At 37.3% G+C, this 15,914-nt stretch overlaps 1 protein-coding gene across 1 annotated transcript in view; it reads left to right on the top strand.

Annotated features, from left to right (window-relative positions):
- The window catches only part of PLPPR5 (phospholipid phosphatase related 5), a 120,814-nt gene that overhangs the window by 38,722 nt on the left and 66,178 nt on the right, over positions 1–15,914 (top strand). The window contains exons 2-3 of the mRNA XM_072834656.1: positions 2,767–2,899; positions 6,233–6,483. Of these exons, the coding sequence (XP_072690757.1) occupies positions 2,767–2,899; positions 6,233–6,483 (384 nt within the window). The remainder of the gene's footprint in view (positions 1–2,766; positions 2,900–6,232; positions 6,484–15,914) is intronic.

Raw genomic sequence — 15,914 nt, 5'->3', positions numbered from 1 at the left:
GAGAACTAGGCTTTCCACCCACAGAGGCAGTTTTCGTACACCATGACTTACCTTCTTAACTGGTTAATTGGAGCAAAATAGACACCTGTCCCCAACTGAACCCCCTGGGAATTTGAAGTTGGGGTTTGGTAAATCTAATTAGTTGAACTTTCCCTCAACTGAGCTGACATTTTAAAACAGGGCTCTTGGAAACTTCTGGGGCACTCATGTATGCTAGGAAATAGGAGAACTGGCTTGCAGAAAGAGAAAAATGAGTCAGGCATTCAGAGAAGAGCTGAGAAGCAGTGTGACTCCAGAGATAGGGAGTGAGATGAGAGAGTAGTTGCTTGAACTTCTGAGGAATTTCCATTTCTGGACCTGATCCTGAGACCCATCCCTCCGAGTTCTGAGATAACCCTCCAACCCTAGAATAAGTTCCCAATTTTGCTTAATCCAGTGTGAGAGTTTCTTTTAGTAGCAGCCTAACAGTATTGATTGAGACAGCATTTTGGCAGATATGCTGAAGACACAAATAGGGAATTCAGAAACGTGCAATGTGCTGACATGCAGCCAGGCAAGAGGTTAGCATTAGGAAAACCAGGAAAACAGTAGCCCTGGGAAGAGGGGCCCAGACAAGGCAGGTGTGGTAGGATCCTGGTAACCAAACAAGTTATCAAGTCAGGGATGAGCACACAGGATCTGGTTTTAGGAAGAAACTAGGGTGTAAGGTAGAGCCTTCATCACAGGAACAAGGCAGAAAGAAGTTGGTTATCAGGAGTCCAGCAAAAGGTCAGAGGCTGACTGAGACCTCGGATCTAATGAGGATGGAATTCATGCATCCACTTAGTAAGAATTATTGGGTATCTGTTGTATTCTAAGGAATGTCATGTAGCATGTACTAACAGACCAAGTTGGGGGGTCAGTGTCCTAGGGAGTGGAGCCAGTCTAGGAGTGGAGACCCACTGGTACCTGCTGTGGAGAAGAGAAGGCTGGGAGGCTAGAATTAGGCTGAGAGCCAGGCAGCTCATGATGTGGAGTAGGTGATAGATTCTTTGAATTTGGAACATTGTGGGGCAAAACAGACCTGGAAGTAGTTGAAACTGAAAATTCAGTAATTTCTTTCAAAGAGCAGAAGAGTGATTCAGAAAGGAGGAGAAGATGTCAAGCACACAGCTTATCTATTAGTTAGCTTCTTTTAGGGCCGTGGTGGCACCTGATGAGCCCGTAGAAAATATCTCTTGTGCCTCTTCAGGTCAGGTGAACTGTTTCATCACACACCTGCTCTACTTTATCAAAGTTAAAAATTTCAGGAGGATTTGGGAGGCTATAAACTATAAATTAGCCTTTCCTAATTCAATCCAGTCTTACCAGATAGGCAAGACTGGGTTTCTTTATTATAATTCAGCTCAACATCTTCTGGTTTAATCTTGAAACTTGAACTCCTTGGAAGAAGAGATATAGTAAGAAAAGAGGAAAAGTTAGAAAGAATAAAAATTAAGAAATGCTTTATAATCGGTTACCCATGTAGGAGTAGAACTAGGTTAAATGTTTCATCTCCTATAAACTCCTGTATCTCCCACTTACAATTTTGAATATCCTATAATACAGATGTTGCCTTTCATCGAGACCCCAAAAGCATTTTTCCAGGCAATGTCCCTGTATAGTACGTTACTTAACCTAGACAAGACGTACTGAAAACTAACCTTAATAATGACAAATTAGGCAACATACCATTTGCTCCAGTTTCTTTTCTCTTAATCATATTTCTAGTGTTGTTGATCATAGTATTAAATAGAGTCAAAAGATCTGGGGGAGAGTCAGCAATTTCTGCTTGGCTTCTGACTGGTTTGATGGGGACCAAATTATTTAACCTCCCTAAGCCTTCATTTCCTTATTCATAAAATGGAATATTAACACATACTCTAATACCTTGCTGGATGATTTTAAAGGACATGAATGAAAACCACTGCAAATGGTATAAATACCAAGGGAAGATAGGCAGGTCCTTTAATAAATCAGCATAGTAGAGCAAAGAATCTGTACCAGAATCTAATTTTTCTCCTTATTGGCTCTGTGGCTTTGGGCAATTCATTTGAATTCCAAGTCTTGGTTTTTTCAATTGTAAAACAATATGGTATTTTCTGTTTCATTTTTTTATAAAGATTAAAATGACATGTTATACTAAAGTATAAAGAATATATTAATGACTGTAATTTTTAATACTGTCATTAATACAGAATAAAATAATGAGATTTTGGCAAGGGGTAATCTCATAGCCAAACACATGTGAATTGATTTTGGTTTTTGTTATAAAAGTATTAATATAATTTGACTTTAGGATGTCTTTATCCAATCCTTTCAAGAATACTTTCATAGAAAATTTTCATCAGAAAATTCATTGATTTCTGTGGCACTGTCAAATTTAAGCAAGACATAATCCCTTAAAAATAAAACATGAAATTCAGTTACATACCAAAAATAAATGAGTGCATCCTTAAAGCAAAGATCCTTTGTAAATTTTTTTTAACTAAATCCATACAAAAATGGAATGGTCCGTTTGGATTCATAATTTATCAGCTTAATACTCCCTTGAATTGAGAGAAATATGGGTTGTACACATAGAGATAAGGTTCTAATAAAAGGGTTTAGTTAAGTAAATATGATTCAGTTTTATATTGAGATTGTTATCACTCAGAGGAGTTACTTTTTTGCATTTTTTCTATAAAATTATTCTTCATTTACACTGCTTAAATTCTAATGTTCTTTAACCTTTTATTTCCTTGCAAGATAATAGTTGGAGAAACTGCTGTGTTTTGCCTACAACTGGCCACACGGGATTTTGAAAACCAGGAGAAAACTATTTTAACTGGAGATTGTTGCTATATAAATCCACTGGTGCGGCGAACTGTACGATTTCTGGGTATGTGTTCACTGAATTATTTTTATTGTTGCTGCAATCATATTTATGTGTAAGCTAACCCCTAAAATGATCAGCATTTTAATCCTATGCAAATACTGGATTATATTTTATATGAAATGTTTTAGTTTGGCTTTAAAAATAACATTGCAAAAAATAAAAAAAATTAAAAAATAACATTGCATACTACGTTCATGTGGCTACACCTCAGGTATCATTTCCATATTACTTTAAGAAAAAAAAATAACACTACACTTGGATGTTTAATATTCATTAAGAAACTAAAAATTATATAATTAAAAGAAATTATTTACTGTGTTTATGAAATTTCAGAAACAATGGTTGGGGAGAAATGATAATCTAGTTAGACTGTTCAGTGTCATGAAAAACAAGAAAGATAGCTTGGCAAAGAAAAGGTATGTTGTATTCGTTAACTGCCAGATGTAGCACTACCTCTGAGCTTTTTTTTTTAATGTGAACAAAAACATATTAGTGATTTTATTAGAGGAAAAGATTTACTATTACATATTGTACACCTGAAACTAACATAACATTGTATGTTAAATATACTGGAATTAAATTTTAAAAAATAAAATTAAAACAAATTTTAGAAAAAGATTAACTGACTTTAACCTTCAGTCTGAAATTCTAGCTCTAATACATATAAGCATTGATGAATTAATGCAAATCATTTCAATTCAATAGAAATTTGGCCAAGACAATTTTTTTAACTGACACAATAAAGTTTAATATAAATTATCATTTCCTGTATTTATCAGATAAAAGTATGTCTTTATATACTAATAAAATTTAAGATAAATTTTGACTTGTGTTTAGATTAAGGTACTGTATCCTTCAATATATATTTCATATCAATGGGATCAAGATGAAGACTTTGGAGATATTATGCTCAGATCACCTAATCTATATATAAACCCACTTAAAGATTAATCAGATGTCATCATACCTTTGAATCTCTCTAAAGACAAAAGGTCTTCTTATCTCGGACTGTTCTTTCTATTGCCATCAAGTTATACATCTCCAAAGCCCTCATTTATACTGTTGAAGTAATAACTTTTATATGAAACTTTAAAAAGCTATTTTTTTCACATGCATCAATACTCCGTAATCTTTGCATGAGTCTTTTAATAAAAAAATAAGCAATAATATACTCATAACTAAAAATGATGAAATTGACACTTTCCAAAAATACTGTTAAAGCAAATTTTATTAAGCCTACTTAAGTAGGTATGTTTTGCATTTGCACATGTATTTCTAAAGAATTATGGCACAAAATAAAGCATACTTTAAATCTCCGTATGTTTCTTATTATGTGATTTTATAAAATATTTAGGAGTGCTTGATTTGTTTCTTTTCGCTTGTTCATAATGATCTGGGTATTTCTAGTTGTTTAAAATGGGAAGTTTATAAGCAAAACATTACTGCATAATAGGGCATCATTCTTTGTAGGGAGTTTATCCTGGTGGTCAGCACTGTGGATACACTCATGGGATCTCACTTTAATAAGTATCTTTGTAGTACAATATTGGCCTTGGGCCTAATGCAATGAATATTTTAATTTAAAAGCACATTTGGGAACTTTGCAAGTATCAAGAGATATTTCCGTATCCTTATCAAATATTTCTCTCTATTTTACACAGGAAACCTTATTACAGCAGATAAAAAGAAGGGTTTGGTTAAATAAGATGAGTACATCTTAGCCTAAATTTCAAGGGAGTAGAGATGAAGACTTGCCATTTAGGTTCCTGTGCTGGGGCATGATGATTGGAAGGAGAGGTTACGTACAAGAGCATTTTATTGAGCTCCATTCTCTTTCATTTCTCTGCCTCTCCTAAGTTTCTACTTTTGATAGCATTACTTGTATGACTCATGACATGCTGGGAAGATGTAAAGAAAGAGCTTTTATTATTTTCTTTTAACATTTTTAGATAAAGAACTAAGGTTTTTGTTTCACGACCATTTGCATACACAGTTTTGCTATGTGCAGATTTATGTGCATCAGCCTTTTATAATCTTATACTTCAAAAATTAAAAGGATAGCCATGCTTCTGATGCTGGAAAATTATTTGATCCTGCACAACAAAATTATTTGTTTCCTGCATAATAGCCAATAATTAAGTATAAAGGTCTAGCAAATAAGCAATCCAGAAATCTATGACTAAAAGATAAGTGTCTGATTATTCTAATAGAACCATATGACTGTTTAATGAAGAAACTGTTTGGAAAGTATTCTGTCTCTAATCATTTATAATGTAAAAATACCTGATTTGAATATTATTTCCCTAAATTAAAAATAATAGTTTTTTCACATTGGTACCATATCCTCAAAGGTTGTATCTGTCAGTTTAGTTGAAAATGATACTAAGGAATTTATTTTGCCTACTCTACCTAAAGAGAAAGACAAATTTTGATTCTAATGACCAGTGATATTGAATTTAGAAAGAAATTTTTAAAACTTGAGTAAATTGTCACATTCCTTTCAAGGGACAAAAAAAATCTCTGTATACCTAATTTTCTACCTTCCGATTACCAAAACAAATAAATGTCAATGCTATAAAGATAATTGACAAATTATCATTTTGATTGCATTATTATTTATGAAATTGCCCCAAATTTGATAAATTAAAATACAAATATAAAATATAAGGTGGGACTAAGTTACTAGCTGTTATGTGACTTTTTAAAATATATTTGTAAAAGCAGGTTAAAAATTAATCTGAACCATTCTTCTTAAGATTTTCCGTGATATTTAAATGAAAGCTAATGGCATTGGATTTTACTGCTAATTGGCACCTCCAACAGAGTTAACATCAGTCTGGATGGGTTTAAGAGGCATAATCAAAGGGAGACAACTGCTTGGCTTTATGTTTGTAAGATGCAAAATATTTTCAAAATAGGGAAAATACAGATTGCCAACATTAGTACAAGGTGAGAGACGGAGCCCTCTCCAAAGAAGCATGTCTCCTTGTTAAAAACCACATTACCCAACTCTAGTCTTCTTCTTTATCTTATGTCTTACAAACCTGCCATGCATAAAATTGTAGCCAGTGGTAGACAGCGCGATATGTTAAATGATTTAACACTCTCATCACTCCAGAAAGCAAAGAGCTGGAAAGAAGTGAAATGGAAGGAACCATATGTATGTACGTATATGTATTAATGTATGAATTATTTTGTAGTTTCCAAAATGTTGCCATGTTGGCTTATTATAGACTGAAATACAAAAACAAACAAACAAAAAACAAAAACAAACAAACAAAAAAAACCAGAAAAACAACAAAAAACAGAGTTACAATGGTTTGTTTTCTTCCTCAGGTATTTATACATTTGGGCTATTTGCTACAGATATCTTTGTAAATGCGGGGCAAGTGGTTACAGGGAATCTGGCTCCACATTTTCTTGCCCTGTGTAAGCCCAACTATACAGCACTCGGATGTCAGCAGTATACACAATTCATCAGTGGGGAGGAGGCCTGCACGGGCAACCCAGATCTCATCATGAGGGCAAGGAAAACGTTTCCATCCAAAGAAGCGGCTCTCAGCGTCTATGCAGCTATGTATCTGACGGTAAGCAAGGATTATTAACCAGTTTTAGTCTATCTTTCTGTTAATTCTTCCAGTGAGGAAATTATTTTTTCTGCCATAATGGAAGTCACATTAACAGCTTTCTGTAGGCCACTTAATTTATTTTTAATAATAGCTGTTTGTACTGCGGATAAAATTAAGTCAGTTGACTCTCATGAGATTATGTGTGGGTAGTTGGTTGTATTAAAAAATACAGCCATTAGCATTTCTATTTGAGAATATGTTTATCTTTATGTTAAATAGGGCTTAATGGAAACAAATTTGTCCCGTAGCAGTCCCCATAATCTTGTAATAACCCAATTAAGAAAACTATCCTGGCCTCTTAGCTGCCTACTCAAGCTCTAATATTTTTCTGGTGGAGGCGGGGAAAAGAGAACTCTTTTTAAGAAAGATTTTAGTTTGGTTATTCGTAACTATGTCATCATAATGTCTCAACTAGTTTTAATATTTTCTCCGAGAACTAGCCAAAATGTCCTTATAAATTATGTTTTTCCCTTTTATTCTTGAGTCTTTGCCATCATTTCAGAGGTGAGAGCTAGGCTTCTACTGCAGCTGTCCCGGACCTCTAGGTGGAAGTAAATGGTCATGGTTGAGCACTTTACTGGATTTGCAGGAGTAGAAAGAAGGGCAGCCTTGACAGGCAGTTCTTGGCCCCAGAATCCTGCCATCAGCCCTCCCCTCTATTACCAGGATCTGCCTGTAACTATGGAGCTGGACTCCAAAAGTGTGCTCTGTAGGCTTTGCCATGGCTACAGTAAGAAGTTCAGAGAATTTAAAAGACTTTTGGGGTTCTCCATTCCAGCAATGCCAATAGCTATTTTCTTCTGTTTTCAGCTCACTGACTGAGATCTCAGGACCTAAATGCAACCAAATTTGGTCATTACTGATGACTTAAAAAATTAATTCTACCCACAAGGAGTTTTTTGATTATGGAAATATTTCTGATATTCTTGATGCAATCATGCCGGCTTATCTCTAAAAAGCAGAGAGAATCCACAGTAACACCCTATGACACCTCTCCTTGAGATTGGAAATAAACTTACTAAATAAGCAACAATTTAGGGGGAAAAATACAGCACTGTACATACCACTCACAATGGCAGGATAATTTCGGAAGCCATAAGCATATGCATTTTAACATTTCTGAAGTTTTCTAGCTGAGGCAATTCTATCCCTCGCAGCCCAGACTTTTAAAAATCCCATCAAAAAAGGCTTTCTGGAGTTAAAAATCGAATCTCATCCTATCCATTTTCTCTTCCACAGTCTTCTGACGTCTGCTGCACCTCCCTGAGTCCCCTCTCAGTGTGCTCCCAACTCTGCTCCTCCCATTTCTCCTGATTTCTTTATCCCATCAGCTTTGCTTTCTGCTTTCCATTCTAATGTAATTCCAACTTGATATGAAATCTGTTTATCCACGCACATTCTTTCTATTCATTATATTGCTTGACTGCATGTCCCACCTCTCTTAAAATATGAAGCATGCAGCCTTAAAATGAAGATTTTAAAACTTGAGTGAATCAGAAGTCACAAAATACTTTTCATTCACTGTCATCACATCTAAATCTGACATTGTTATTTGTATCCGAGTATGAATTGCAAATGTCTGCATATACATATGTGATCAAGCCAATGACTTGAGACCAATTCCAGAATACTCTCTGAGCCCAAATCCCATTACATGTTTATTTTAGCACTAATAGATGATAGATTTTGCTGGCAAACCAGGGTTTGCCAGTGGTGGTGAATGTGCTAGTATTATAAATACTTGATATTTTTGTCCTGCCAAAATCGTGTTTTCAAAGGCATTGCTTTGGGAGAAGGTATTATCCTTTGAAGTCCCGGAGAAATCTTCATATCTTGTCTTGCCTCTCGTCAGCTGCATGTGTTTTAGCCACTTCTTATATATATAATTATATGATAATTTATGTAGTAATTTATGTAGTAATTGATTATTTGTACTGATTTATTGAATCCTCATAAAAACTTCTTGATGTAGTATTATGATGCCCATTTCACAGGTGAGGACACTCAGAAAGCGAAGCAGCCTGTTCCAAATCCATAGAATCACCCATTTTCCTGGCTACAATGATTCCAAATATTCCAGAAAAGGACTATTAAATTATATTAGCTCCAATATGTGCATGGTCAGCTGAATTTCCTCCTGCTGCCACATAACCTAAGTAACTTTTATGCGTAAAGGTTACGGCCAAAGGTTCAGATGGTAGATATGTTTAGAGAAAAAAACATTTAATAACACTCCAGCACTCGGAAATCTTCTATCACTAAACAGTGGTTTGGACTAAAAGTCAGGATTCCTACTTGTAATTACATTGCAGAGTACCTCTGTCTTTTTAACAATAGATTCTGTTCTCTGCTAACTGCTTTTCTCTCTTCCCTACCATCCCTTTATGAGTGTGTGAGTGTGGGTGGCTGCTATGGCAACTCTGAATATAACTCCTGCTGCAAATGTAGGCATTACAGTCAGGTTTTACTGTTATATTTGAACCCTTATACATATATATTTCTTCCCAGCTTCACTAGAGACACCTTGGGAAAACTTTATAATAGAAATGTTGGGGTGTTTCAACACCCCATCTCATGAAATACTTGCCAGAATTTTGATGAGTAGGTAAATAGGAAAACAGCTGTATATTCAGTATTTTCTGTGGAAACAGGCTTATTGCTGTATTTAGGTAGAGATAAATTTGTTTAATGTTGTAGAGGTGTTATAAACATACGTAAATACATAAAATAAATAAGCTCTATTATGAAGTCTTTGAATAAGAACTGAGGCATATTTTTCTGATGTTTCTCTTTGTGGATTAGTCAATAAAATTAAGGAACTTGAAGTCTCCCTTAGCATTTGACTTTAATTAAGGCTTTGGGGATAATTTGATAACAGAGTTGTTCTCTTTTGCTTTACTGAGAACTTTCAGGGGGAAAAAATATATATCTCTATGCCTATTTTTGCAAATGTTGTTGGATTCCCAGGAAAAAAATTCTGAAGGTTATTTAACCCTCAACCATTAAATTTATAATTCAGTGTTAAGTCACGTTAGAATAATACTTAAATTTAGCTTTGTGTTATTCATTTCATATAAAACGAGAAGTTTTTCTAATTAAAGTCAAATGAACTTCAAAGTTGAGAATGAGAAATAATGTTTGGTGACTTTCCAGTGAAACAGAAAGACCTAAAATAATCTCTTTAGGTTACTTCCAATTCTGGCCTTATGTTGATTTTTCTGAAAATCTTTAGAAAAAGAAAGAAAGAAGAAAGAAAAAAGAAAGAAAGAGAAAGAGTCAGCTATGCTTGTTGGCCTTTTTCCATTATCTTTTGCTGTAAACAAACCATCCTAACCCTCAAAACAAGAATTTGCTATCCTCAGGATTCTGTGAAGGTGATCTGTGGTTTTACTGGTAGTCAAACCTTGCTTCTCTCATGGGTTGTGTTTAGCTGGTGGGGGGAGGGAGGCGCTGGGACAGCTCAGTAGCCAGGCCTTGCTCCTTCTCAAGAGATTTTCCCTGAGAGACTCTGAGAGCAACCCCTCCTTTATTTTTATTTTTTTAAGATTTTATTTATTTATTCATGAGAGACAGAGAGAGAGAGAGAGGCAGAGACATAGGCAGAGGGAGAAGCAGGCTCCATGCAGGGAGCCCGACATGGGACTCAATCCCAGGACCGTGGGATCACTCCCTGAGCTGAAGGCAGATGCTTAACCGCTTAACCGCTGAGCCACCCAGGCATCCCCAGCCCCTCCTTTAGTAGCATTTTCCCTAGTCTATATAGGGCAATGCACAGGTCCTCATTCTGGGGTACAGGAATTTGGGGAACACATGGCAGCTTGCCTGCAGCATTTAATGTCATGAGACTGGACAGGGATTGTGTTTGGTGGAGAACCATCGGGGTGGGTAAAAAGAAAAGCTCTGGGTTACCTTCAATATATTTGTCTTGAATGACTGATGAGATCTGGCTGCCATCAGAAAGCCATTCCTCTAAATCTTCCCTGCTCAGAAGCAATTTAATGCTGAAATGTATAAGATCCCTGTGCTCTAGATTTCAAATGAGCAAATTTGTGTCTGGTAGATAATCTATCAAACAGTATTTATTGAGCACCCACTTATACTGTGACTGCTCTGCTATTACCGCGACTACTGCTGCTGTGACCACTATTATTAGTCGATTGACATTTGTCCTGTCAGCCTTCAGCTAAGTGTCATAGGGAGCAGGGAGGTTACTAAAGACATCTGCAAAGTACCCATTGAGTTCCAATGTTTTCATTACCAAGGGACCCCTTTTATAATTTACCGTCTTCTTGTCCCACATTCCTCCATGAACTTTGTATTTCTAAATCTTCTATCTAATATAATGCTTTCCAATCCCAACTTAGGCCCAGATATTGAACAGTGGCCCATAATAATAAAAGTAGAATTATGTTGTGTTGAAATTGTACACATACAGTTATTAAAATTGCACACATACAACTATTAAATAACAAGCGTAAATGACTAAAGACACATGTATACTCTGCATCTTTACCATAGTTTTCCCTGGCTTCTGTAAGTGAGACTTATGATTAGGTATTCTGTGATTGACTCATGGCTTTATAATGGTGTCTGGTTCTCCAGGCACATCCCAGAAATTCCTGCGTCTTCCACAATGCATCAGAACCACGAAGCAGCGTGAGATCAGCAGTGTTGCCAAATGACTTAATATAGTTCCGGCCAAAGTAAAGAGTACTGACATTTTAGTTAGTGCATGTGGGCTTATTGTGGGTAAATACACTATTCTATTAAGCTCTTTGAAATATTGAAAAATATGTCATAGAATTCCATTAATATGTCATATAATTCCATTAATATTCCATTAATATTCCATTAATATGTTTGTCCTTATGTGTTAACAAATTCCAGGTTGGGGATTCCTGGCAACATTTGTACATCCTATTTAGGAAAACAGAATTTACTCTCATAGGACAATACAAGGTATAGTCAGGGCTCCATTATGACTTTTGTCGGCCGTAGGCACTTAACTTGTGCTCTCAGGGCCTCTTCTGCCTTTGAAACAAAAATGTATACTTTTACAACCTCATTGCCATAGAAACAAATTTATAAATAACATGTTAAACATTTTTTAACCTAAATTTTCACTTTTCCTTCTGTTTTGAAAAAGAAATTAAGACAGTTTTATTGGTCCCTAAAAGTATCATGGGCCCTAGGTACCATGCCTACTAGATACGTTTTCCCTGAAGATAGTGAATAATAAAGTTCTAGTTGGAGTATGATTGTCAGTATATCTAGTTCTGACAGTGAGAGCCACTCAGTGTCCAAGAGGGAAGAGATCACTATTGCCAAGCACTATGAGAGAGTGCTTCAGAAGTAAGTGGTACTTGGGCTGGGTTTTGAAGATGAATACGATTTGAATAGGGAAAGAAGAGGCATTCCAGGTAAGAGGACAGTGTGAGCAGGAGACTGCAGATACAATTAGGAAAAAGTGAGGGGGAACCTCAGATGGGGAATATATGGGGGATTTAAGGATTAGCAAGGATAAATAAATCAGAAACACATGGTAAACCAACCTGAGGCTTCACATTTGGGTTAACAAGTAATGCGGAGTTGAAAAATTACATTACAGTAGTGCTTCAGAATTATTTTATTTAATTCAATTCCATAAATATATATGGAATACTAGAATGCATCCAGCCTGTACATGCTGATATAACCTCCTTATTTAAAATGGTCTGATAAAGTGTAAAAAGGGAACTAGAAAGGAAAGAAACTAAAAGTAAAGGGAATATTTTAAGGAGATTGTCAAGGAATCTCAGACATGAAATAAGGATTTGGATTTAGCTGGTTCTCTTAAGAGTGAGAGCCCTGGGGTTGATGAGACCAGAGTCAGATGAAATGAAGTGAAATGAAATGAAATTCCTAGTTTCTGAGAAACGGAATAAGCTTGGACTCTGTGAACTGTCAAGACCCTGAGCAATGGCAAGGGGAGTGTAGATTTGAGCAGCTGGGAATCCCTAAGCATTTTCTCTTAGAACAAAGGAAAAAGAAAGTCTGATCTAGACCAAGATCTCAGTGCTCCAGTGTGCACTGTGTGTGGGGTTTGCACACCATCATCAGCTTCCTTCGATGCTATGGCTAAACTTAGCCAAATCCCTGGGCATCCTGCTCCTGTATCTCAACCCTCTGTCCCCCAGCTTCCATTTATTGGAAAGTAAGCCTCCCAGCCTCCTACTAAGTAGTTTATAGAACTTAATCTTCACAGTGGCTGGAATGAAAGTATGGCCATCTTCATGTTACAGGGAACAAAACTGAAGATACAAGAGGCTAATTAACTTGCCCAAGGTTGTATCGCTAATATTCATTGGAACCAGAAATAGGACACAGGCCAGTGTCACTCCAAAGCCAGCATTTGGTCTCTTATATTGCACTGCTTCCTGGTATGTGCCCAGTGAAAAGGAGGCAGCCACATGCCCTGTGATCTTCAGAGTGCAGTGCCTCACACACAGTAGGTGAAGAAAACTACTCCTACTGTGTTGATTGATTTAATTGAATTGATTGATTTTAATTGAATGTTGCACAGTATAAATTAGGAAGGTTGTTGAAAAACTGTATACTCCATAAATTCCTATCTCATGTCTTATTTTCCAGGCAGCCAAATAGCTCAAACACACAAAGTAATATAAATGGTCATGATGATTGGATTTTAATTGTGCTTTTGATTTTAATTAAGTGAATATTTTATTTTTATAATCCTTAATTTGTAATATCTTATGTTCTGCACATCATTTGAGATGTTAAAGAACTTTAATTGCTTTTAAAATGACGACTTCTAAGTTACCTTTTACTTCTTTACAACATACAGTAATTGGATACATAATAATCTAACTGGCATTGGTAGTGCTTAATGCTCATTAGAGCTCCATGGTAGGCGCTATCACTTTGACCAGGTCCAACAGAACCCAGATTGCAATGGGCAGCTCTGAATGTGTGGTCATTTGATATCCCAGAATCAAACATTCCATTTATTCCATGCCCAATAACATGCTCAAGTCTATTTTTCAAAAGATGCATTAAGCTCTGCTGTAGAAGTAATGGACTTGCTCCTGAATTCCAAGAGCCACACTGAATTTCACAGTAGGGCTGGTCATGAGCTCCAGACTGTATGCTTTCCACTGCTGACATCTCAAGAACCATAGGGTCTCCTGGATCTTGTGGCCTAAGTAGCAGGGCTGCTTACCCCACAGGATCTTTTCTGTTCCAGGCCCCACTTAAAGCTGGCAGCTTTTCATGTCACTTGGCATATAGGCCAGAGCAGTATTCATAGGTGTGGGATGTGTGTCCCCAAGAACAAAGTGATCTAAAGGTGCTGTGCTTTCTTTATGGTGGGGGTACAAGATACAATAATTTGTCTTTTACTTTGGATGGGATATGTAATATGTCCCTGGTCAATGGATCCCTAAAAACTTTACTGATGTCCCAGGCCTTGAATCTTATAGGGTTTATCTCCCAAGATCTGGAGTGCATGTGTCTTACGAAGGCCTCCAGTGTGCTGACCATCTTTTATTTATTTTGCTTAAAGTTTAGCATGTCATCTTTGATGCAGAGGATCAATATGATGGTCATGTCAGACTATGATATGGCAAAGTGCAGGAGGGTTAATATCATATTGACATAAACGGTGATGTAAAATTTGCCTATTCCATGTGAATGCGAACTCTTTCTCATCCTCTTTTTTGAACAAGATAAGAAAAAAATGCATTTGACAAATCAGTGGTTACTACTACTTGGTTGAAGATTCAGTAGTCTACAGTCATTCTCCAGGATCTGTCCAGACTGTTGCATTAAATGGAGATAAGATAAGAACCACCACTCCTGTATTCTTGAGATCCTAAGTGGTGGACAAATCTTTACCATCCTCCATCCCTCAATGCAGTATTGCTTTTGATTTACTATCTTGGCAGGAGTGGGCGGGTATAGTTTCATAAGCTTCCCACTGAATTTCCCCAATATTCCACCTGCCAAGGGGAACACATCCACCTGGATGTGTTCACAGACCTAGACACTTTGGCCCATACTCACTTACTATGTAGTCCTCCTAGGACCCTACTCCAGCGGGGGCCATGATGATGCTAATTCAGGTCTCCAGGTATCAATGACCCCTTAGACTCTGTGTCCAATAGTCTCAAAATATCTGGATATTCTCTTCTTCCCAATAGATAGTCACGTGAATAAATGATCAGAAGTCCTTTTGAGGAAGGACTGGGAAAATCCTTACATTATATACTTTCTGTAGAGTCACAGGGTCCTTTTCTCTGGGCACCAGCTGCCTCTTCAGTTAGTTTCATTCTGATTTGGAAACTGCACAAAGGATTAAAACTTTTTATTGGGGCATCTACTTTCAGCTCTGCATTCTTGTTACCTTGTGGTTATACAGTATTTTTCTTGACTCCTCATCTTTTGCCTCTAGGGAGCACTATGTTCTATAAATCCTCTCTAAAACTATCTGCTGGTCAAGTCACCTTGGCTGTCACTCAGGCCTTCTTCATTGTTATGATAATTGGACACACCCACACCCACTCCTGCTTCCAGTGGTAAAGCACTGGCTTCTGTTTCTTCAGGCTCCCCAGGATCTGCATGGATGTAAAGGACCCAGCTACGTGGTAACCTCCTAGGACCCTACTCCAGCGGGTAGGGTCCTACCGTCAATCTTGGCCTACAGAGGAGAGGCACCCCTCAATTTCTGTGCCTTTCTCATTAGCACATTCCTGGTGCCTCAAATGGACAGTGTGTCCATGAGGTCCTCCTATACTACATCATCCTTTGGTGGGTCCTTAAGGCTCATATTATATGTCCATTTCAGCAATGCCACTTCTCTGAGCCTTTTAATTCCTTCCTCCACCATCTGCCAAAGCAATTCAGGCATGCCATCTTCATGGAGAGAAGTAATTCATTTCACCAGGCTTTTAGGAGCCTGCCCAGCAGGGAGTTTTCACTTTTTCCTGGGGGCCTTGCAAGAGTAAAATCCCACATCCCCAGGGAGAGTACTCATGTCAACAAACACTCCCTTATCTGTTTATATTTCAGCCTCCTTGATAAAGCCCCCTCAAAATTCAGCCATATAGGTCTCCCCTGGCTCCATCTGTCATGTATCGGCTAATTCATGCAGCAGTTTGGGGATAGAGGCTCTCTCCTCCCTTATCGGGTTCATCTCATCCTGAGCCACTAAGCCCTAATTGTGGGCCTGACAGCAGGAAGAAGAGGTAGAAGCAGATCTTGAGAGAGTCCCTGTTGCCCTGGGGAAAGAGGCTTCTCATACCCCTGTTAGAATGTCTTCTGGTGTGGGTGGGACTGGGAGGAGTGCTAGCACTGCATAGGTAGGGGTAGGTCACATCTGAAGGCTCCAAGGG

This window comes from Canis lupus, chromosome 8, assembly GCF_048164855.1.
Source record: "Canis lupus baileyi chromosome 8, mCanLup2.hap1, whole genome shotgun sequence".
Lineage (NCBI taxonomy): Eukaryota > Metazoa > Chordata > Mammalia > Carnivora > Canidae > Canis > Canis lupus.
Note: the sequence above shows the minus strand (reverse complement) of the source record. Positions and strands in the feature narration are given on the sequence as shown.